We start from the raw sequence: 25,610 nt of genomic DNA, 5'->3' as shown, positions 1-25,610 counted from the left end.
TGCCACAGAAGCTGCTTAAGACCACCGATGTGTTTTACTGTCAGAGCAGCAGCTACTTAACTTTACTGTTAGAGCAAAGAAAAATCAATTCATACACTCTGAGCTCCTTTCTCCCACTTCTCTAGCCATGGCCTTTAAATGACAAATACCTTTGTTGCACCAAATCTCACTTCTTCACCAAATGGAGAAAACTTTAACCTTCTCAAAATGCAACAAAAGAAAGGCCAACACAGTTACTCTTTATATAATGCTACAAAGTATACATAACACTTTTAATAATTTTCATGATAGAGTAGTTAAAATATGTACTTTTTAATTTTATAATGTTTCATTTAATTTTTTTTTTTACACATTTGGTAGCTTTGGAGCAGTAGAACAAGCTGTTGCAAAGCACACAACACTGATTTTTGGCCAAATTAACAGACACAAAACAACATTAACATGAATTTAAAATCGTATTGGTGTCTTTCTAATGAATAGTTAGTCCAATATTATAATTTTAACTAGAAAAATTTTTAAAGAAATTTTGAGTGTGCCTGACTCTGGCCCTGTCACCCCCATACAGCAAATTCAGTACTAATACAACAAGCAGTGTCATCATTGCTTCATCATCAGGACTTTTGTCTTGTGTTCGTGTGTGTGTGTGTGTGTGATCTTGTGTATGTTAATGAGGGAGTTTTCTATTTCTGTTGTACACTGCATTGTGGGACAATAGCATCAATCAACAGCAAAAGTGAATCTATGCAGCATGCTGACACTTGATACTTGATTTTCCAGAGTGAACGCACCACATACGTAGAATTAGTAATTCGCACTGAGCTGTGACACTGTATATGTGGGGAGATTTGTAACATAGGGGGGTATTTATTATTTTTTATTATATCTCATGAGCGGCATTGTGGCAGACAAGCCATCACACACTGAGTCAGAAGAATCCGAAAGAGGAACTGTGATGCTATCGGACAAGTGCTTAATTTTAATTCACACTCTGTACTTCCTCTACTGTGTTCAGTACTTATCTAAGCAAAACACCTTTCCACCGCCTTTCTTTGGGACACTGACATCTCTGGGCAGACAAAAATGGAATTTCTCTATGGGTGGAGCACAGCTGCTGCACAATTTAAAGGTCACAACAACCCAAGACTGATAAGCTCAAAATTGTGGCATCCACAAGGACAAAATACAGTTTAATGTGGTGTGAGATGTTCTTGCAGCATGGATAGCAAACACCCTATGGAGCTTGTTTAAATGTAAGAATATAAATATGTCAGATTTATCACAATTAAAAGATCCTTTTTATAACACACTGTCTCTCTCACACACACATGCAAAATAGTCCCAGACCTGGACTCACAGACAGTATCAGCCATTGAAAATCCATTTCATGTCCCAAGGTTATAAGATGCTAATCAAGCTGTCTCATTAAAGAGAAGAGGATAAATTCTAGTTAAGAGATAATGGAAATGACTCAGTTGATTATCTTAATCATATTTTTTGCTATCAGTGATTTTGCTCTTTGTGATCTCTGTGTACAATTTCAAGACATCAAAGATCAGTGGTGTCACATCTGTACCAAGTCTGAAATTTCAGCTTATTTTTGTATCCATCCATTTTTCATCACCGCTTATCCCTATCAAGGTTGCTGATAGCTGGAGGCAATCCCAGCTGACACTAGGCGAGAGGCGGGGTACACCCTGGACAGGTTGTCAGTTCAACACAGGGCTGACACATAGAGACAAACAACAATGCACGCTCACATTCAAACCTATGGGCAATTTAGATTCACAAATGAACCTATTAACTGCATGGTAGTACCCAGAGAGAACCCGTGCCGACAACAGTAAAAAGCATTAATCCTATTTTGAGTGAATATGCACCTTTGTCAGCTCAATGCTGGCAGATGAAAATTAATTTACAATTCAGCACAGAGGGGAGTGTGAAGTACAATCTACTATTGATTTACAGATGTCAGTACATTGAGGGGCGATTTTGTGAGAGAATAACTTGGGAAATATCGAGACTTTGCAGTGGTTTAAATACTGCAGTTGCACAACCTGCAAGTTGACGCCAAAAACTCAAATTAAAAATCAAATAATTGACCTTACGGTGTGCTCAGGCTCCAGCATCTATATTTAACTGCTTAGACAATATTATGTTTAATTATATCAGATATTAGAACATTCTAATTAATTATGATTTTGTAGTTACAGAATTAACAGTAACAAAATAATTGTGAAAGGTTTAAAGGGTTAAATTTGGTTCTCCTTGTCAGCTACAGGAAATTATGTCTATTCTTATGGGTATTGTATTGTACTGTAATCATTTTATTCTGTTGTATACGATATTTTATACACTTGTCTTTTCCTAATGTTTAATCCTTTATTGCATCAAACTGCGTGTTGCTGGCAGCTCCTGGCCAGAGACCATAAATGAAAATTAGATTTTAGCTACAGCGTATTTGGTGCAATAAATGTATTCAATGTCCCTAACTGAACATTACAATGAAATTAAATATTCATGTAATGTGTTGTGTTGGCATTGACTTAATGGGTTTGTCTTTTGAAGCCAAATCATAGTTTAATCACCTCTTTTTATTCTAAACGTAGCAAACTTGGACACATCTTGTGTAACATCACACTATCTCTCTCCTGCAGCTTGTTTTGTTGATATCATCAATACAATGTGATTTATAAATTACATAGAACGACAGAACAAAAACTAAACAGGCCTCAGGACGAGCATAGGTGGAAATAATAAAGAGAATTATGAGAGCTTTCATTAGGGTGTGTCGGTAATCCACTGAGCCAGCATGCACAATATCAGAGCCGCCTAACTGGCCAATGAAATGCAGCCATCATTTATGTCATCAACAACAGCTGTGCTTTTCCTGCTATGACATGTCAAAATGTCTGCAGCGAAAACGTCTGTCAACGTGTCATATAGAATGAATTCATCAGTACTGGTTGTCTCACCGTTAGAGGACTTTAATCTTCCATGTGTCACGGCATCAAATCCAAAACCATGGGGAAGAATTCTCCCAAGTAATAATTATATTAGTTTGCATTTAATTATGTTGTGGCAAGATGGCAGCAGTAAGCTTGAATGAGCACTGTTGAACTGCTGAAATATGAACAGATTTATGACATTTTATACTTTGCTCTGGCACAGAGAGGATGACAGAAAGTGAGACTGAACATTATTGAGTAGTAGATGTGAGGAAGTGAAGTAACACAAAACCAATTAGTTTGTGCCTCTCAGTACGCCCAGATGTTGTCAGAGTAGAAAGTCAAATCTATTGATCATTGAAAATGGGCATATCGGTGTAAACATTTTTTTTTAGAACTGTAAGTCCAATATTAATGTTCAGGTCTGCTCAAGCCCAAAAACAAATGTATTTTTTGGCAGAGGCAGTAAACCAGTATTACAATGAATCTGTGTTCTGTAATCTGTCATACAGCTTGTTTTCAAGTATTTGCAGGAGCACCTATATTCCTACATAAAACTCAACTGCTATCTTTTTTTTTGAAAACATCTGTCTAGCTGAGAGATGTGTCATTTTTGTGTCAACTGTGTTGAGCAAGTGTCAAAAGTCTGTTTTGAACTTGAGGTATTTGCTGTGTGCTACATCTTACTCATCTTTCCAAGCTCTGCTTTGTTTTTTTCCCCTCCCTCCTCATCCTTGCACACTTGATCAAAGAGTTGCTTCATGTGACTAATTACCATTAAGTGAAAGTGCAGTGTTACCAAGATTTTTAAGATAGTGACACTGCAGTCCTGTAGGGTGCTGACTGTGCAATTGGGACTCAGAAGCTATTGTTGGACAACTGCTCAGTCTCTCTGGACTGCACTGCTTTGCTTGCTTTGCAGAGCTGGCACTGTTATGTTCATTACATAGTACCAGGATTTTGAGCCTGTGTATTGCATGTGCGAACTTTTTGTTCAGGATTATTGCTTCACAATACATATTTTGTTTCTCAGGTTGTTGTTTTTTTCTTTTTCTCTACGCTCCACTGGTTTTCATAAACCGTCTAATCAGGAACTGGCTTACACCTGGGACACTAGGTGAATGCAATTAACCAGCAGGTAGAAACAATATACTCTATCTACAATCTTTTCATTTACTCCAAATTTATAGTCTCCAAGAGGAAAATATGCATTTAGGATAGAATCAGTATGCTTAACATGATTTGTGAGAGAAGATATTGCTCAAGTTGTTGAACCAATAGGTGCTTACAGTACTGCATGTGTTTGTGTATGTGTGTTCATCTATCCTAACCATCTAGTGAACCATACTTTCTTAACAATGCTAGAAGTCTCTGGAAAGGCCATTCCCTAAAATGTTTATTACTACCCTTTCATGCAGTATAGGTGCTGTAAGTTCAGGGGAGATTCATTGTTCACAATTAGGAAGTACTTCCGAGTGAAATATGGTGTACCACTTGGACAGAAAATGCACTTAATGAGGCAGAAACACAAGGGCAGAGAGAGATCCTTAAGTCATTGTGGGTCTTCTGCCCCCAAGAAACTAGCTCAATTGGCAATTTTTATAGATTTAAAATCAATGTAATAGAGTGAGGAGTTCCTGAACACAGCTTAATTACTTTCTCAACACTGATCCTGAGGTGGAAACAGCAAATTGATTTCTATGGAGTGTCCTGAGGGGCTCTCTGAACTGAAGTACACTGCCTGTGCTCCTGAGGTGCAGTGAAATGTTCCTCTGCCCTCCACTTGTCTCTAGTCTTCTTTAATGAGACAGAACAACAATCAGTAAACTACATTTAAAATATATACTGTACATAGAGAGACATGGGCATATGACTGCCCCATGAAATAGCTGTGAGATGAAAAAGGAAGTTGGAACAGGACCTATAAAGAGTGGGTAAGAAGACAAAGACTGAAAAATGGACATTGTCTGTGTTTTGATGAGGATCTCTCCTCTATAAATCCCTTACTGAGAACTGGCAGCGAGAACAAGAGGACGAATGACCACAAGTAATTCATTCCAAACGAGTGCTGGAAGACAAAAAGATGTCACTAAGTGTGATGGTATTGGTTTAAAGAAGAAAGTGGTTCTGCAGGTTTTATATGAGAGGCACTGGTTAGTTTACTAGTTTACACAACAACCCATGACCAGATATCATGGATGGAAGTTTGCAGCGCCAAAACAATAGATAGATAGATAGATAGATAGATAGATAGATAGATAGATACTAGCAACATATATTAAGGACTTCATAGTCATGAATTATTGTCATCTTGATAAATTACTTGAAACATATGACCTGAACATAATGAATGAGGACATTTGTTATCGACATGGCAGCTGGACACAGAGATAATTGCATTTAAAGGGACAACATCTTATATAAAGTAAAGTAAAGTAGAAGAAAACCCAAATATACACAGAAAAAGAAAACTACTCCATGTATAGATTAATGTATCTACCTACAGTTATAAAACATGTGCAGTATATACTGTACTTGCAGAGCGGGACAAATAATCTATATTCTATATGGAAATATGTTCTGTTGAAATCTTTGTTGCTACACTGAGGCCATTATTCTTTGGCCCCTGTTGCATGAATGTGTGAATGTGAAGTCAGTGGAGCAGGTTTCCTTGATTACAGTGGCAGTAAGGCCTTTTGGTTCCCCACAAGCAGCTGTGTGTTGTTGCTTAGCTGCCTGATGGAGCAGGCTCATTAGGCTACATTTCAAACTTTGTCACTACTGACATTGCATAACTCAGAATAACGCGTACTGTGTCATGCAGTGATTTATGGTCATTGTTCTTCACTGTACCCTTGAGTGCTTTAGTGCACTCAAAACTTTTCTTTTTTTGATGACTACCTCAAAATAAATAGACACTGCCTGATGACTTTCTATTAGCCTTTTTGAGGCTCAGTGGGAGTTTCCATGACAAAAAGTATTTGGAGGTGGAGTAGGTGAAGGTGGAGAGTCTAGACAAAGAGGCTGCATCCATAGATTGACAACTAAAATTAATGAAACAATATCATACACAAAAGCTTTTACCTACTTTACTTTTTGCTTAACTGTTCTGGTCATTTGTACCATGGTAACACATCTATAGTGGGGGCATTCATAGTCATGTTATCATGATCTGTTTTTCTCCTTAGTATATTATAATGTTTTTATAATAATAGGTTTATTAGATATATATATAATATATATATATATAAAATAGAATAATATATATTATATCTATACAAATACATAATATTTATTATAGGAATATTATTATTCCTATATGTAACTATACTATAGATGTTGTCTTCATATAAGTGTGAAAATAATTGGCACTATATTTGATAATTAGTAATCAGTTAATAGTTTAAACAATTTTCATACAAGAATAGCAGAAAATGTTTTCAGCCTCTTTCCTGCTTTTCTCTGTTGTCTATCATATTAGACTGAATATGTTTGAGTTTTAGACTGACAAACAATTTATAGATTGATTAATCTTGAAAATAATCAGCAGATTAATCGACAGTGAAGATGATCTTTAGTTGTCAGAGGTACATTGTGTTTTCTTAGGTGTGGTTGTTGTGTCTCTTACCTTTGGATACTGTTGGATTGGAATGAGAACTCTTTCGGAGAGCTTGATATTTTTATTGCTGATGATATCTAGGTATTTCTTCATGTCACCATCTTTTTTCAATTCATCACCATCATACTTTTCAATCTCTGCAGAAAAACAAAATAAAAAACCAAATAGGAAGATAATTAGTTCGTTATGTAAGCGAAAAAGCATCAATCAACATGCTGAAGTCTGCTTTGGAGCCAACTGCAGCATGACAGCCAAATGGTGTCGTCTTAGTCTGGGGACACATTAGCGAGAGATTTAGCTGTGCGTTGCATCACACAGTGAATATTTTGCTGATTATTTTGTGTCTCAGCTGTAAATGTGCTCACATTGCAAACTTAATGATATGAGATTATCCCGCTGACTCTTGATACGTCCTTTTACATCAGGCCCTGTAATCTCATGATCCAGTAATTCTAATCAAAATAACAACAGAGGCAAACAGTCACACTCAGCGCGCTGTGCCTCACTTCACTGCAAACTGAGCTCTAGTGGGCTGTCAGCAGTCTCTGATCCCCACACAGCACAGGACTTACGCAGATGGCGGATTAAACATGTAAAGTGTTTGATATTATCGGGTAAAAGTCAGCTGGGGTAGTTAAGATTAGATCTGTGACCTCTCATATTAAGATCATATTTGCAGATCATTGGTTTCAATCAAATTGCAGCATCTCTCCTCGTAGTTTGCAAGAATGACTAATGTTCTGCAAATTGGCCCAATTGTCCTCCTGTGTGTCCCCAGTCTTATTGCAATAAACGAGGGATGAGCGGTGCATATTAACACTAGTTTAGCATGACAGGAACAGCACAGTCCCCGAACATCCTGAACAGTGATATTTCTTGATTGATGCATTTTATAGCACTTGACCTGAAACACTCACAATACATTAAGTGCTGTAGAAATTAAGCTATCTGTTGTTCACATAGCAGGGATCCTCCTCTACTGCTAATTAATACTCAGTGGAATTACAGCTATCAGTCTGCAACACGCTTGGTGGACAATGAAAGATGTTCCTGAATAAGAGTGAGAACGAGTCACCGACCCCTCCTGAGCAGCTTTAGAGGAACTCTGGAGGTCATTTAGACTGGAGCACTTCATCCTTATCTGAGCTGTCAACAGTCAGTGGACAAAGCTGGGAGGTTAAAAACAGCCCTGGCTTTGAATGAATGAATTTCTCTCTGTTTATAAATGTTCACCAAAGAAGGACAGAAATACGTCCTCCACCTAAAAATTCATGTTAAACGTCTCAGAAATTAGTTATCAGGTTGTGGGGAAATTGTACCGCCTTGTTGGAACAATGCTCTGGTTTATGTTCCCAGTGAAACGTCCTTCTGACACTTTTCCTTGACATGACCTTCTGGACATCCATAACTTCGACTTAAAGATGCCTTTGTTCCAGGCACTTCCAATATTCACTCATTACAGTTTCTTATGAGCTGTGGTATACCATGAACTAAGGTAATTTTGTTTGATTTTGGTATTGTTTGTGAAATCACAGAGATCAAATTCCAACAGCTTGAAATGCACCGATTTCTTCCAGCATGACACAATCTCTCTGTGTCTGACTGTCTGAGGTAGATCATTTAAATTGGTTCAGACTGTCTCCACTTTTTTTGCAGACGATTTTCACCAAAGCTGCAAAATTGCCTTAAAAATTTGAGATCATCAAAATGAATGAATGTTTAAAAATGCAGTAGAAGTCAGCATCAGATGGAATAGCCTTAACTAACAGAGATATTTAATGAAGAGAAAGTGTGTTCATTCCTTTGTAAGGACTGCTTTCATGAGCCAGAAGTCAGACATAAAGAGGCTGTAATGGAAAGGACTGTATTAGTCAAACCCAGTGAACCCTGTGAACTAGTAATGCTCACTCACACCGCCACTGCCAGCCCCTAGATACAGACTGTGCCTGTAACCTCTCTAAAACCACAGGTAAACAGATTTAAAGACCACCCCAGCATTTTCTTCCCATCAACACAGCTGATTCACACCTCATTGTGTGACACTTTCACACAAGACAGGTGTCCCAGGATAGCAGGAGCTTCCAAAACGTGCCTTTTAAAAATAGCATTTACCGTATGTGGCTTACCTGAGGAGATAAATCAAACACAAGCTGCGGTGTGCATACACATGCATATTTCAAAATAGATAGTGCTTTATTTACAGTAGGGTGCTATATAATGACAAGATGAACATATAAACAACATATAAGATGAGAATGTTTTATTTTAACTGTGTTAGTGGTGGAGCACTTTGTTCCAGACAAAGATATCTCAAAAACTAATCGCCATGTTACATTCATAGTGCCCACAAGATAAATTGTAAAACTTTAGTGAGCTTGACTTGACCTTTGCTCTATTGCCACTGGGTAAAGATTTCAGCTCATCCAAAAGCTTTAGTTTCTGAGCACATATCTGAAAAGAACACTCATCAACCTCAGCTCTTCACTGTGTTTAGTGAATATAGCCTCAAAGAGGCACCAGCACAGTGATGTTGTCATCCCACAAAGAACGGCAAAAGAACATTACATCTGAGTTTAAGTGACAAAAGCCTTCTAGTAGCCATCGGAACTTGAGGCAAAGGAGAAAGACATACTGAAGAGGTTTGGGTGAGTCAACAAAACATAGGACCTTAACACGAGACACGGCTAGTTGTTTTCCCATTTCCTAAAGAAAGTTAAAATTGGTTTCTTTCAGCAATGACAACTTGGTTATTATTGTAACCCTGATAACAAAGGTCCACTAACTATAACAAAGTAGTGATTTTAACTCAAACTGATTTTTCACAAAACTTACCTAAATCCTTTGTGCCTAAAACTCGCATCATAAAAATTGGATTTATTAACAGTCCTGGAAGACAGCGAGTAGCCTACTAATGATGTTGTTGCTGAATGGGGCATCAGATCAGACTAATGTGTCATTCTCGGGGGCATGGATATTATTTGTTGCTGTAGTCTCTTCAGTTTGATTATTTGAGAGTACATTTTTGTGTGTACTTGTTCCAGTTATACCATCTCATTTGAATTTAAAAGTGTTTTTCATGCTCATTGTAAAGTCTTCAGTAGATTAGTTCTGGACTTTGCATGTGGGAGAGAATTCATTTTGGTTTATGTTTTCATTGTGAGATGTTTCACTTTCAAATGGGCATAGTGTTCATATCATTTCTATGTTTTTATAGCCCATGAAGATGATTTTACTCTGGAACAATGTATAATGGGAAACACCTATATTCTAGTCTGGGAGCCTGCCAGTGAACCCAGGAGAAGATTGTGTTAAAAAGAGAAAAAGAGAGAAGGAGAGACAAGGGAAAGAAGAGAAAAAAGAAGAAAATGAGTTTACAATCCTTAAATCTGGAGACACATTCAAACAGTATCATCATTGTCATATACGTGGCAGAAAGCGACGGAAGCCTAAAGATCTGAGAAGTGAGAATGTGCTTTGAAGGTCACTGGTTTCTGTCCTCAGTCTTCATACACAGGATGAAAAAGATCTCATTTGGGGGGGAACTGAATGAGTAAAACACTCTCAGCGGCTATTCTGGTGCTCTTGATCCCCTCTGTTGCGCTGCCCAAACTGCTTCAGCGGAGCCAGGAATGAAAAAAAAAAGGTTTAACTGGGCAGCTACCAGATAAATGTGTGCAACTGTACTGAGTTAGGAGACAAGGTTTTGCTGAAAAAGAGAAAATATGCTCAGTCAGCCTGCCATGGCTTGCGGTTAAATGCATCTGCTTTGGTCAGTATGCAGCAACACAGAGCAACAACACTGACTGAAGAACAGTTTGAAGTTTCTTTATCCTGGACACCAAAAACATTGACACTAAAATGTCAATGAATACACAAGGTAAATTAGTGCTGGTTTCTAATAGAAATCCAGAAGTAAGATTTGGTGGTATTTTGTGTTATTATTAATAGAGATCCAGGACTGGATTTTCTTGCTGAGCAAAAAAAAAAAAAAAAATGACAGTCAGATATACTATCAATACGTGTATTATGATGGACTGAGATGAATCGACTGTGTGAAATGTTTTGCAACTTGCACAGACTGGAATTCTAGCAATCAAAAAGTCACTAGAAGCTCGAGCATACTTATCACAAACAGAATATCACAGACATAAATGTGTGAGGAGTATAAAGTAGCATGTATGCACCTTGATAAGAGGAAAGAGGACTTGGAGCTGCATCATTTGTTGGAGATAATATGTTTACTGCTCGGTTGTTTATCCTCACATTGTAGCTTTATTGGATTTCAGTTGTTGTTTGCCTTACAGTCCATGCTACTAAAGCATGCAGTTTGTTCTACTGCTAAATGGGAGCTGTTTGTGAAATGTGTATGCTTTCAACTCTAAGATGATGTTGGCGAGATCAAATCGTCTATTACTACATAGCTGGGGAGTTGATGGTGTTTTTTCCCTCCTGATAGGTCTACAGAGAGACGTAGATCCAGAGAAAACTCACACACTAACACACAGTCATATGGTCCTAAAACAGTTCATTCTAATGAAACCAATCAAAAGTTTAAACATAGGTTTAAATAATCCCTCCAATGTTGCAGTGTCATGCCATATGGGGATTTGATGAGATAAAACGAAGCATAAAGAACCACATCACACCCAACAAAGCAAACTCAGGCTGTCTAGAAATCTGACATGTGCTCTGTGTAGACAAATAATACACACAGTAAGCATCCCTCCCCGCATTTTTTTTTTTTTTTTTTTTTTTTACTTTGCTCACCTCTTATTTTGCAAGGCTGGCTGAAAGACTGGAAACCTTGAATAACCTGCAAACTGATGGACGAGCAGGAAAGAAAAACTGCAAAAAGTAAATTGCTAGAAAAACATTTGGACTCTGGACTTCTGTCAGGTTTAGATGCTGGTAGTTGTATGCTATGGCTGTTTTTCTATTTGTTTTATATTAAATACTTGATCCAAAATATTGTGAGAAGTCAATACTGAATTGAGTTGTACTTCATATGCTTGATTGCACTGTAGGCAGTTACACCAATTGAAGTAAGAGGCTAAAATACAAAGGCTTTGTTGAGTGCTGCCATCAGTCTCTAGACAACTAAATAATTCACTGATTTCTTCTACCTATTAAATCGTATATCTACAATAATGGCTTCACACCGCCAGCAAAAACAAATCAATCTAATTATTCTTTTATAACTGATTGCTTGTTCACATCAAACACAGAAAGAGGTAGTAATAGCACTCTACCAAATGTGGAATGGACTACGAGATGTGCAATTAACTTTGGCCTTTTTCGCTCTGGAGTGATGAATGTAAACACATGGGGGCTGGAAATATGTGCCTCTGTTTGGCCACATACCGTTTATGTGTTTTTAACTGAGTCGCACTGAGGCAAATTGCATTTAGCCTCACTGACACAGTGATAAAAGTATTAAATCTTCAATCTAATTATAATGCTATCTTCAAATTCTCTGCTGAATGTGCGACGGAAAGCGAAGTGAAAAAGCAATTACGACTGAAGCAAATGACACATTAAAACACAAGCAAATTATACACATTTTAATCATGATGGTGTTTCAATAATCATCTATTTATTACAACTACTTATAAGCCAGACAGAAAACATTCTCCAACCTCAGCTTTGGTAGATAACATGGTCCATGGTTTGATAAATAACAAAATGCATGATTATAATATATACTCAAAGGTCATTTTCTCTTTACTAAAATGATGTGACATATATGACATATGACTTGTGGGTGTACATTGTATATTTGCAATGTGTGCTTGCAACTGTGATGGTGTAGGGTGCATGTTCTACACGCTTGTATGCGTGACTTAGGCTCCACTTTTTGGCCTATAGGCATTATGCAGTACTTTCTATTATTAGATAAGTATTATTTATTATTTTACAAATTATCTCATATTTAAGTTAATCTGGCAAGCAGAGTGGGGGCTCTGGTTTGGTAAGGGGGATATGGACATTGGGTAGGGCTGGAGAAAGGAACAAAGGTGATGTATTTTACACTGGTTACCACTTATCCTTAAAAATATTTTTAAAAAAGAAAGACAGCACCGAGCATTAGCATATTGCTTTTACTTCAGCTTATTAGATGCTAATTTTCAGCAGAGTCCGATGAATGACATGTGTCTGCAATGATTCACCGTATGATTGATTGATTTAGTGGACCTTTTTTTCACTCCTAATTGTGTTCACTTGGCATCCCGCTCCCTATAGTGCTACTGTGTAAATGTAATTACTGGTATGTTGGATGAAACATCACAGTAGCTTTTATCTGTTAGTTTAAAAAAAAATTATGAATTGTTTCTTTTTTCATTTGTCCCCCAAACTGACATAATTTGTTGGACTGTGTTTTAAAAGATCAAATATGCTGCTATTCTGCTGCAATAGCTGGCAGACACTTCAAATCTGTCACTTACAAGTGAATTGAAAGTGATACAGCAAACACATTCCAATGTAGCCACAGTACAGGAGAAGACTTTTATTATGAGCATCATAAAAACAGTAATTTAGCTTCTGTTCTAAACACTTGCTGCTGCTGTTACGCCTGTATTTTCCACAGACTGTTTGCTCTTCTTTCTTTATTTCTTAACTTTCCCGTCATATGTGAACATTGAAGACACACAGTAACATAATATGATATCTGCTGTCTATTGTCTGAGTGCTCTGGCTCATCCACTCATTTCTGTTGCCTGAAACGTTTACGACCTTGGAATTTAATCTTATTCGACCCATGCACTCATTGTAAGTCACTCTTGATAAGAGTGTCGGCTAAATTCTGAAAATGTAATGCAATGTCTCACTTTCCTGAAATGTAATTTTTGTGTCCTTTTGAGAGGTCAGACTACATGGGGTGGTGTTGATTCGTCTCTGTGAGCTGGGTCACTGCTGGATACTGAGCCATAATGAAGAATGTAAGCAACAATTTATTAACAAGGAGAGAGATAGATTAAATGAAAATCAATTCTTAGACAGAGAACTCCACTCTGTGGTGAAGCATCATCCAAATCAATTGTAAGAATGTAAGACATGTCTTTTGAATAGAAGTTGTGTTTTCTGTCTGAGCAGGCAACATGTGCTCTGCAGTATGGACAGCATTAATAAATTGTTTGTATCCGGCAATAAGCTGTAACTATTTTTGCGTTTACAATCTTATATATTCAGAGTATAGATTTACATTTCCTTAATAGTCACTCATTGAAGCTTACCATCTTAATTACTGCTCTTCATTATCAGCGGACTAAACCAAGGCTGAAATGGTTGCAGTGCATTGCACAGGTTCATGTATTGTCTGAATCATTTTAATTAAAGTTTAAAGGGTCATTGCCCAAAATGTGGCAATAGCTTATTTTTGATAGACCCTTGTTTAATGCATTTTCATCAGCCTATAGTTTGTACCACAGGATTTACTCTTACATATGCAATGTGTGCAAGCAGAAACTGACCAATACTATAATTAACTGCTGGTTACTTTCTTTCACAGCTCATTGTTCAAGTGGCCACTCAGACAGAAGAATGGCTAAATGCAAGAGTACAAAACTCATACCCGACGTGGATAAAAGTGTGTATTGAGCTCAGACAGAGTGATGTTTGACTTCAAAAGAAGCTCCAAATATCATGCTTAACCTGACATGAGTCGTGGTGTTGGTCCTCCATATCTATATGTATACAGAGAGGCTACATCATTCAAATGTCATACAGATATGTTTGCTCTGTCAGTGTGCATAGCAGCATGGCAGTGGGGGCATTTGAGATAATGTAAACCCTGTCAAAATGCTCAGTGGCAATGTAAACTATACCCTAAAAATAGAAACATACCCTTAGTTTTTGTCAGCAACCAATGTTCTCTTGTCCATCAAATGTGTCACTTCTGCCTCCTTGTATGCTTTTCTGTTATTAGGAATGTCATTGGTTTCCATGGCAAGAAAGGGCTATGTGACATGTAGGCGAGTCTTGCAAAGAAAACCACAGGGATCCATAAGCTTCCTTTCTTTGCCTAAGTTCAACCCACCTTTAAAATCATTGCATTATTGTTTTGTTGTTGTTTTTTTGTACAGCACATGAAAAGAAAGTGATTTTAATCTGAGCAATCATTAGGCTCATGTGGAAATATGCTGACTTTATATCCAAGAAGGTGAAGTTTTTTAATATATAAGGTTTAATACATGCTGTATTTATTGAATAATATATAAAGTATATTCCAATAAGCTTCACTGTTTTATTACTTTCACTATCAAAGAAAACAAGAGACTCACACTGTGCTCTGAAAGAGAATTATCCACTCACAACCCCATGGAGGAGCTTTATCCCAAACAGCTTTAAATCTGCTCAAAGAAAGACAAATGACTTTGAGGCAACATAATTTAAACATTCATTTCATAAATATGGAGCTGTTAACTCAGACCATGGTAAATCTGTGTTATGCTATTTATTGGGCATGGTGTGAAAAATGCAGGATTATGTTTTTTTCTTCTTCTATTAAGTGATAAATAGCTTTGGATCTATAAATCTGTAAACACGGTTAATCCTGCTGTCCACTGATATGCATGATTCTGCATTATGAGCACAGACTGACAGAAATGATAACAACTGTGTGAAAGTGGTTAAAATTATGAACATTATTTTACAGACTGTCCACGGCTGACTAGCCTGAACAGTTTCAGTGTTAACGTTATGAGTTTGTTTGAACTGACACTTTATTATACTGATTTCCACTGTCATTTATGATGCACACTGTTCTCTGTGTTGACCTTGCAAACTGGATTTCTTTGAGTGGAATGCATCATATTCTGTTGCAATTTATTATTATTAATTACAGTTAATTGTATTTTTTTGTACAGTATTATATGGCAGTGTATAGGCGGTGCTGCACTGTGTTGTGTATTATGGGTACTGCAAGTGAAGTGCATTAATTCACAAACACTGCTTGAAATAAACTGAAATTAACAGAAAGTTCTTTAAGGGAATAACTACATCACACCATTTTAACCTGCTAATTGCTATTCACTGAGGCTGAGACTGAGGATATGATAAAGACGAGATTTTCTGTTTGCATCCTGGCTATGTGAGTCAGCCTTGAGTAATTTTGGCAAAGTGTACTGGGTGACAGATGATCCCATCTGCATCACAGTTAGCGACATGAGCAGGACTGTCAGGTGTCTCATCAACACATTTCAGCAGGAAAGCTCAAGGGGCAGACACCCTGTCCAATCCCAGCATTTTCATCTAACATACAGTTCGCCTCATTTAATGTAAAAAACAAAATTGAACAAAAAAAAAAAGTTACAGTACATGGTGTTTTTCTCGCTTTCCCATTTGTTTTCTGATGCCTTTGTATATAATGTATCCTGTAAACGTATGTGGGCTGAGCACTTCTGGGTCTATGGGAATAAAAGCATATCCATTCATCTATTCACTGTCATTAGTGATATTTTCAGGATTACACTTTCACCTACTTGTGCCCCAGTGATCTCTTATGCACCGGGGCACATAGTCTCTGGATTTGCACCCGAGAAATGTAAAAGTTACATCCATAGACCGGATAAGCTGAGCTGAGTTCTTGTGTTTGCTCTGCCGTGATAAGTTTCCTATCAAAAGTGACACATTCTCAGCATGTGAATAAGACCAAGGCTACCTGCAGTATTAAAAAGTACTTTATATACAGCAGGCTGGGCTGGATTATCCTGCCCTGGACATAGTGTAACATTAAGTCAGAATACAGCATCTGTCTCAGTGGCATTAAAACTCCTTAAAATCTATGACTCCTGTAGTGCTTACATTTCAGCCTGACAATATTTGGCCAGTGTACTAATCAAGAAAACTCAAGATTTATGTCAAGTTTGCAGAAAAGCAAGTCCCTTTTCTCACAACATGCAGCTTGTTTGATAATTTGATTTAATTTGATATGAAATTACATTGTCTGCAAAAAACATCCTGATGTCACTCTATGCTGAAGAGACAGCAGCTGGCAGTGCATAACTGTTTAAATCCAATCAATCATACAATTAGTCCTTTCACCTATTTCCTACTGGAGGACTGCTCTGTGTACATTTTCAGCTCATTTTCCAGATGCTGAGTGCCAGTTACTTGACCTTGGAGGGCAGTGTGTTAGAATAAGAGGTGATGACTCCCTTACTTTACAAGCACTTTACTTCCTGTGCCCACTCAGTGGTGGAAAACCTCAGAAAAGTTCTGCACTGGAGCCAATGGGCAGCTTCCTCCATCACAAACACACAAGACAGTGAATCAAGCAAGCATTAGGAGTGAAGGGCAGTGTGTTCAAATAAGCTGACATTAAATCACTGTTGTAGGGAACATAGTGAATACCACTGATGAAACAAGTGCACAAAACATCGGAGCAGATTAGACTTATCTTACCTTCTGCGAGCAGACGCACTGCATGCACAAAGGACGGGTCCAAGCTGTTTTTCTCGGCCACCAGTTCAGGTAAGTGCTTGTCTGGATGCATTATTACCACAGCGGACCTCTCCACCGGCCGTGCAGGTGAGACGACAGGAGTGCTGAGCGTCGGAATGCAACCGTAAACCTTCTCGCTCCCCTTTTTTTTTTTAATTTTGTTTTTATGGTAGCTTTAGTCTACCAGTCTTTATAAGCACAACAGGGGAAAAAACGCCAAGGAAAAAAAAAAGAAAAAGAAAAATCCCCCAAAACAAAACAACTATTCGTCCCAGGTCTCCGAGATGCTTGATTGGAGGTTGACTTGTGATTCAGAGGTGTGAGCCCATCCCTGCCACCGCTGCCTGCTGCCTCTCCTCGGCACTCCGCCAGACTCTGAGACTCACAGGGTCTGCAGACCGAGCTGCTCCCCGCCCCTCAGCTACATTATTGGCCATATTCGGGGACTGGCGCTGCTGGAAAACAAAGACAGTCCCCGCTGAGCGCATACCAATTGGCCGATACGCTTGGAGGGAATGGATTAAAAAAAAAATAAAAAATAAAAAAAAAAGTTGAGGTTGCACTTCGTCGGGGCTGCAATGACCTCAATAAAAAATAAAAAATAAAAAAAATGGTAGATTCATTTTGTTTAGTAAAAGTTGTATTCATCTCAGTCACTGAAAACAAGTAAGACGTTTCAGAATACAGTGCACAAATTCTACCTATAGTTAATGTAAACGCCTTATCCAGTACACTGTAAGTCACTTTAAGAGCATACTAAAAAGGTCACACTTTATTTATAGTCAGGGGATTTTTGAAAGGCTTTTCAGTGGAGCTTGACTTTGATATGATAAAGTTTAATTACAACTAAATCAGTAATGTTATACTAGTTAGAGATAGTGGCTTATCTCAGAGTAAAACATTTCTTATCCAATTAGTTTCTCGATTGAGCCGAGGCAAACCGAAATGTACGGTGGTCTGTGAGTTTCTATTAGTGTTTCCAGAGGTCACTAGAGGAGCTTACATGTACCTATGGCACACTGTGTCTTGAGCAGGTCCTGAGGGACAAAACAATAATGGAGTCTGTGTCGCTGTCCATGGTGCTGAGCGCTGTATGCATGATGAAGGTCTCACAGGACGTTGAATAAGTATAGAGAAGTTTTTACTTTCATTACATGTAGTCTGAATTAAAGTTCATTCTTTCTTTAACTGTGCTGCCTATTAGTTTTTTTGATACTCCATCCTGTCTCCTAATGGTTCAACCTTAACACTCTTGTTTGTTGAGAACATTTTGCACCTTCACAGGTTACAAGACATGGGCGACATATCTGTTAAAATAACAGACATATGTCTGTATTATTATGGAGTGAATCGCTTTTTGGTATCTTATTGAAAAGCTCTAAACTGAATTGTACACATATGAGAAGGGAAGGCAGCAACTCCTGTGCTTCCTCTCTGTTGTGTATTTTACTTTGGCTAATATATTTTAGATTACCCCTCATTTGTTTCATTAATCCTAATAATAACTTAATAAAAATGTAATCCCATTGTAGTATAATTTAGTTTAAACATCAATAAAGGTGATACAAAGACAATAAAGACTATTCCAGAACAATGACAGCAGCCTACTTTATTGTTAAGTTAGCTAATGCAATTCCAGAGTAGGAGTCATAATAATGTTAGATTTGACTTCCTGTCCTATTGAGACTCAAGAAGGTCAAGTCAGCTGCTTGTAAAGTGAAATACACAACACTACATGATGACATTTTAATGTCAAGTGAATGATTCATTAGTACCCCATGAAGTTATGTAAGCAAGAGTGTTTGTTTCCCATATGAAATGCCTCTCTTGTCCTCTTGCTTTGACAGGACTTGAATCCTAACGTCGTCTGCAGTGCAGCATGCAGGCTGCTTTACTTACTCACAAATGAGTTTTGAGCAGAAGAGGCTGGTGGGTGACTGATTCTGGCTCTACTTGACCTTTAGAGCTGATTCTGACTGCCCTGAACACAATCATAAAGACTGCAGAGACTGGTGTTTGTCGAATGAGAGTTCATGTTAATGTTATTTATGCTTCTGTGCACCAATTTGATAGAATAATTGAACTAAATCTTGTCATTGTGTGGTAATAAAACACGACTTTGTTTGTCTGAAAAATGTAACATTGTTTTTTCACTTTCAGAGGTGTTCTAGTACACATTACAGACTGAACATATATGAATACAAATTACAAAAAATGATCATTTCAAAGTTTGTTGTGGATGTGCATAGAACTTTGCAGCTACTCTGGACTAATGCTTCATTATCTAAAGAATACTCATGAAGATTTAATTCACACACTATTATATTCACCTAAAATATATTTTTTTTCTCATGTACATCCTAATAAATAATAAGGAAGCAATAACTAATTATCTTAGTTGACATTATAGCTCTTATCAAATGCTGCTCATTTCTAAAATGCCAAGCAGACCTAAAAGGAGGCAATATTGATCATAACTCCACACTTGCATGTCCTCACTACTTCTTTTTTCCTTTTTTTTAAAATGATTAATCTCTTTCTGAAATTAGACACAACTTAATTTTTTCTGCCTCATATTCCAAAACAAGCGACTATAGGCCCATGTCGAACAGTACTGTCTTTGTATTTCATGCTTGTTCAACCTTCACTGATTTGATTTCACTGAATGAATTGATTCATGACAGTGATGTCGGTAATCCTGTTACAGTGGCTACAAATGGTGTCCTGATGACTATGACTGTTAATGTGGTTTAAACCTGTAATCCTATAGTATGGTTGTAGGTTCAGACTAAAGCAGGTAGACTAAAAGACATAAACACACACAGTGGCAAACGTGCACATTGTGTGTGTTTCTGTCACCATGACGTTAGAGGAAAGAGTAGAAAAATCATGGATGGATCAGCCAGTTTGATGTATCAGGTCAGTACATGTCACTTTGGATAAAAGATTGTTGTGAATGACTCTATTTAAACTTTAAAACTCTCTGGTTCAGTTCCAAGTGTTTCATCTGGGATTTGATGCATTCTTACAGCCCTCTAGTGGTCAAAGTGCATCAGTGCATCTTTCACTGCGACTTCCATAAAGTATTTCATGGGTTTGCTTTGCATGCTTTCTTTTTTGAATGTTGAATAACATAGTGACTACTACAGCATTGCAGATTAACTAAATACCTTTCTATTATTAGTAGTATTATCATTATTCTAATTACCAGGGGTCTCAGATTGACCACAACTCTGAGCACCTTTAAAAGCTTATAAAGGTGTGTTATCTCGTATATCTTTTATTAAATATTTGAAGATTTTTGCTGAGCTTTTTTTTTTAAACAGTGTTAGTTGTTCATTATCAATACTCTTTGCATTTAGTGAGTGTAAGTGATGTGTTTACATGAATGCACTTCATTACCATTTTGTGTCACATTTCATACTAAGCAGAGAAGTGAGAGGGCTGCTTGTTTTTGTTTCTGCCCAGCTTTGTGACTTTATATCTCACCAAAGTCAACTGTCTGTATCATGCTCATGAAGATTAATTATCAAGTTTACTCTGTTAGAATTTGATTTATTACTCAAGTCAGGATTCTTGCCCGACACAGATTATCTTGTACTTTGAGACACAAAACCAACAATCATTCTGACCCCCTTAAAGTTTAGTGATTTATCATTATTATTAGCATATAACTTATATGATACGTTGTATGATGTAATATGATGGTGACCCGTCTCCATGCACGTTGTGTTTGCTTTTGCCAATTCACAAACTCCTGTCCTCTTTTTGCACCCTGCTGGCTCCGCCTTCGTCAAGCCGAGCACAAGAATCACAAAAGTGTTTTCAAAATAAAACAATATATAAGAAATACATTATACAACACACACATAAGGGCTACTACAAGGATAAAATGGGACACATACGGTGCATGTATTATACGAATAAAATGTATCCTATATGTAACCTGTGAAATTCACGTAGTACACATGTTCAAATCTTAATCCACTATGGACACACTATAGATCATGTGTATTGTTCATAAAGGGTTATAATTGTATGGTACTACATGTTTGCGTGTAGTCTGGTTAATGTTTGACCTTTGATTTTACGGCACTTGTACTTTACTTGAGTATTTCCATTTTATGTTACTTTAAACTTCTAATTAATTACATTTTATATGTAAATATTATGATAATATGATAAGCTTATAAATGAAACCTTTACTGTGTGTATGTGTGTTTGTCTGGTTTTATTTTGAAAGGTTTCACCGGAAGCCATATCTTGAATGAATCTGGATTTGACTAGTGTGCAGGCGCTCGTGTGGATCGGTCTGTATGAAGTGGAGCAAAAACACTTGAAATTCCCACGAAACCACGTGACTATGGCGGAGAGTTTCTTCTCCAGGATGAAGAATGAAGATCAGGAAAAGTAAGAAAAGTCCAGATGTTTTTTTATTTCATTAATAATACAGATTGATTCAAAAAGCTGGAAGAAGTGAATGACAGACTACTGTCTGTCGAGAATGACCTGTCTGTTTGAGGAGGGGGCTCTGTCTCACGTGTCCTGCAGATCAACACTTCAAAACAAGAGTTCAGAATCAGATTATTAAGAAATCATCCATTCATTTAAAATGCAGAATATGACAAGTAACTAAAATACATGCATGCATGAAAAATTCTTATTTTGTTTGCTCTCAAGGTCCATTTAGGAGCTGTTCTGGAGCTTTTGGTCATATCACGTGATCTTGAAGTTGCGGTGTGAGGCTGCTTTCAAGCTCTTACAATTAAGCTACAACTGACATGCTTGGCACAAAATGAACATCCAAAACCAATTTAACTCTGCCTCTAAAGAAAGCTGCAAACAGGCTAAAGGTTCCCACATATTTAGATTTTGTACAGTTTTTTTAATAAACCTTTAAAAAAAAGTTTATTCTTCTTGACTCTTACTTTTGTTTGTTTTATAAAGTGTTCATGGTACTGATTGTACTGTTCTTGGGAAAATGTGAGTAAACTTCAAATGCACAGAAATGTCATAAACCAACTTACATGAGAGTCCATAAACTACTCTTATGTGTTTCCTGCAGGAACTCAAAGACGTCAGCAGTCGTAGTGGTGCATGGTGGGGCATGGGCCATACCTAAAGAGCTGGCCAAGGCCTCTGTTGATGGAGTAAAGGTCGCAGCTTGTGAAGGATATTCAGTGCTGAAAAGAGGAGGAAGTGCACTGGATGCTGTTGAGGCAGCTGTAAGGACAATGGAAGATAACACTGTGTTCAATGCAGGTACACTGTGCAGAATTATTCTTATGAATATCTATGAAACTACAACTACTCCCATCTATGTGCATAGAAGGAGCCAATCACTGACGATTCTGTTTATTAATTCAGTTACATTTGTGCACAGTGCGCTGTCTCCATCTGCTGGTGGTGACGCCACAACATTCCTCTAGACTCCATCTGATCAGCAGAGTTCCAGTGTCTGATTTACCATGGGGCTTCATAATCCGGCATAAATTCCCAGATTAAGTCTGCACGAAAATCTAATCTACATTTCAGATGATGTCTATAATGTAGTCGCTCCTCTCTGAGATCTATTGTATTTGTCCCATAAATATAATCCACACAAAAATTTTCACTTGAGGTCTTCACCATGACCCTTAGCATACTGTGGGTGGACAGTATTCAGTAATGCAGTACAATATCACCAGACTCACCACCCTAAAAGATAACATAGCACAGTCGTGCTTATCTTGCATGTGCACGTGTAGTTTTGTGCCAACATGCTTCACGTAGACAGAAGTATTATCAATAAAGTTATATTAAAATTATATTTGGACCTTAAAAGTGTTTTTTATTCTTTTCATTCTAATCTAGAATAAAATTTTATGTTATGCTGCTGTGTCACCACCCTGTAGACTCTCAACACTTCACCAGTACTAACAGATCTGGGAACGCCTGCATTAAGTTTTGTGTGATAAGTTAGTGACTCATTGTGACATTTAATCGCAGGGCACGGAGCAGCACTAAATGCTGATGGAGAAGTGGAGCTGGATGCCATTATCATGGATGGAAGGACACTTGGCATTGGTGCGGTGTCTTCAGTGAAGAACATTGCCAACCCTGTGACACTGGCACGGGCAGTGATGGAAAAGGTGTCACCATAAATACTCTTGTTTCTCTTTTAAAAGAAGAAAATCAGTGATTTTAATACCCCTATTTCTGTGGAAACTTTTAGACTGCACATGTCATGCTGACAACCAGAGGTGCAAACCTGTTTGCAGAGAGCATCGGCACGGTCACAGTCCCCACTGATACACTGGTGACTGAGTATGAGAGGGAAGAATGGGACAAGCACAAGAATTATGTTACTGGAGTAATGGAAGATTTCAACTCTCAGTGGTAAGTTTCTGTGGTGTTTGACTTTATTTTGACCCCTTCTCGTCTGGACTTAAATTTCCTCATAAATCTCTACACTGCATCTATTCAGCCTGAATAGCCTATGGTGTAACACTATACTGGAATAAAATAAAGCTCTGGAGCCTGCTTGTCATGGCATGAGAATTTGCCGTGTATACGGTATATAAAAAATGTTTTCACAAAAGTTAATCCTGCAGGCGAGGAAATCTCAGGATGTTTTCACATTGTCCTCTTCAGACCAGATAAAGTGTATTCTTTTAAAGTTGTCTCTCTCTTTGTCTGATGTTCATTTGCATTTAATACAGAGCTCTAAGCACTGATACTTTGTCTTGTTAAAATGACTTCTTCGGCATTGCTGCAGATAAATTAATTCATGATGGATGTTTTTTTTTTTTTTTTTCTCATCCTAGGGCCCATGATACTGTTGGAGCAGTTGCTGTGGACTGTGCTGGGAATGTTGCATGTGCAACATCAACTGGAGGGATCAGAAATAAAATGGTTGGCAGAGTAGGAGACTCTCCGGTCATTGGTGTGACTTAATTTACTTACACGTTCTTTTTTATTTTAAATATACTCTCAGTTTTGTTTGTATTATTCATTTTTGTTGAAATTTAGCTTCCAATGGTATTTAAGGACACCAGTGTGTGACATTGAGGAGCTTTTCCTAAAAAAATGTTCATTTAAAGTTGTTTTTTCCCACATTCTCTCTTGTAATTAAGGCTCTGGAGGATATGCAGACAATTTGAGTGGTGCCGTGTCTTGTACCGGTCACGGAGAGTCTATTCTTAAAGTCACATTGGCCAGACTCATTCTTTCACATGTTGAGCAAGGTAACAAAGTCACACTTTGAAACTCTGAAAATCAGTCTAGTCTCGTTAACTTAATTTAGGATACTCATTAAAACACTGAAGAGTGAAATGAATTAATATGATTAAAACGTCTTGTGAATTATGTATTTTTGTCTGTAAGACTCAAAGAATGAATGCCTGTTGACTGTTCCCACTTTCTATTTTAACATTTTGGTTTTCTATTACATGTTTTTATTTATCTAGCAACAACAACATATATCTGGATACATTTGTCTATTTGTTGTAGAATGACATGACCTCAGATTGATTACCTAAATGTGTTTTCTTATTTAACTATTTTAATGTATCTTCATATGTCCTCATCCCTATGCAGGTAAATCTGTAGCAGATGCTTCACAGTTGTCTCTGCAGTACATGGCAGACCGTGTCCAGGGTGCAGGAGGTTCTATTATAGTTTCTCCATCAGGACAGTGGGCAGCCACATTTACCACAGATCGAATGGCTTGGGCAGCAGTGGATTGTGATCTTCTGTGGTATGGATTAGACCGAAATGAAAGATTTCAAGAGCAGTTGTCCCAATAATTATTTCAACACAGTTTATAATCCTTAGTAGTTATAGTATTGAGCCATATTATAGGGAACTCTGTTTTCTGCTAATTCACTATGGTTTGGATCACTTGGTGGATCTTTGCTTATGTTGTTTCCATCCAGATCAAATGTTTGTATTTAATATAATGTAATGTTTTATTTTTTCTAATGTCAAAGATATGTACGTACTTCACATAAAATGTAACACATGGATTTTAGAGTATATAATTCTCAAGATCTCTGTCTTTTAAACTACTAGTGCAAAAGTTTGACTAGTTTTTCTTAGCCCTTGAATTATTGGCTAAATATTACGCAAAGAAATATACGTATAAATATAAGTTGGGACACTGTGGTAAAATATAAATAAAAAAACTGACATAGTTTATTGTCTTTTTGTGTATAATACATATGTTTGCTGAGTGATGTAACACAGTGATGAACAAGCCCCTGTACCAACTTTTTGTGTGATGTCTTGCAGACATCAAATTTTACTGTATTTAGAAGTGTATATTTACATCTATACATACAATATCAATGCTTGGTATCTTGTCTTTGTATTGTATTCAACTGAATATAGTTCAAAATAAAATGATTCATAGTGATTTTGGAGTTGGGATTGCAGGATGTCTCTTTTATTGTATTAAAATCTCTTAAACTTTCTTTGTGTCTATTTCTTCACAGTTGTTATATTAGCAGTGTTTCTTAACTCAGAACTGTTTGTGGCTCATTTGTGCTCCAACACTCCGGCACCTCTGATCTAATTAAGGTCTTAACATTTTGCATGATGGCAGAGCAAAAAGGGGTCAAAGTCTA

The 25,610-nt window shown here is 37.3% G+C and overlaps 2 protein-coding genes and 1 long non-coding RNA gene across 7 annotated transcripts in view; 1 reads left to right on the top strand and 2 right to left on the bottom strand.

The window, feature by feature from the left end:
• Positions 1–17,473, bottom strand: part of khdrbs2 (KH domain containing, RNA binding, signal transduction associated 2) — a 67,503-nt gene extending 50,030 nt beyond the window's left edge. For all 4 annotated transcript variants that reach the window (XR_003461613.1, XR_003461620.1, XR_003461621.1 and 1 more), the window contains exons 1-2: positions 16,966–17,473; positions 6,574–6,701 (exon numbers count right to left, since the gene is read on the bottom strand). Coding sequence is in view for 1 of the 4 variants with exons in the window: in XM_027274491.1 (XP_027130292.1) it covers positions 6,574–6,701; positions 16,966–17,056 (219 nt within the window). In the remaining 3 variants the exon portion in view is untranslated. The remainder of the gene's footprint in view (positions 1–6,573; positions 6,702–16,965) is intronic.
• A 3,757-nt stretch (positions 17,474–21,230) lies between these two features.
• On the top strand, positions 21,231–25,456 carry si:dkey-103j14.5 (isoaspartyl peptidase/L-asparaginase). 2 transcript variants are annotated; one of them, XM_027275075.1, is made up of 8 exons: positions 21,231–21,414; positions 22,070–22,266; positions 22,993–23,135; positions 23,219–23,382; positions 23,811–23,929; positions 24,120–24,230; positions 24,583–24,831; positions 24,884–25,456. In XM_027275075.1, the coding sequence occupies exons 1-7, from the start codon at positions 21,272–21,274 to the stop codon at positions 24,789–24,791; spliced, it is 1,086 nt and encodes a 361-aa protein (XP_027130876.1). In that variant the 5' UTR covers positions 21,231–21,271; the 3' UTR covers positions 24,792–24,831; positions 24,884–25,456. The 2 variants fall into 2 exon arrangements, with proteins under 2 accessions (XP_027130876.1, XP_010754789.3); XM_010756487.3 differs by having other exon boundaries at positions 24,583–25,456.
• LOC113744606 (uncharacterized) lies at positions 21,436–22,120 on the bottom strand. Its single transcript, XR_003461674.1, has 2 exons — positions 22,032–22,120; positions 21,436–21,562 (listed from the first exon to the last, which is right to left on the bottom strand). It is a non-coding gene; the product is annotated as an uncharacterized LOC113744606 (long non-coding RNA).
• Positions 25,457–25,610: the final 154 nt, after the last annotated feature.

The sequence above is a fragment of the Larimichthys crocea genome, chromosome III (genome assembly GCF_000972845.2).
Source record: "Larimichthys crocea isolate SSNF chromosome III, L_crocea_2.0, whole genome shotgun sequence".
Classification (NCBI taxonomy): Eukaryota; Metazoa; Chordata; class Actinopteri; family Sciaenidae; genus Larimichthys; species Larimichthys crocea.
This window is presented reverse-complemented; position numbering and strand designations above follow the sequence as displayed.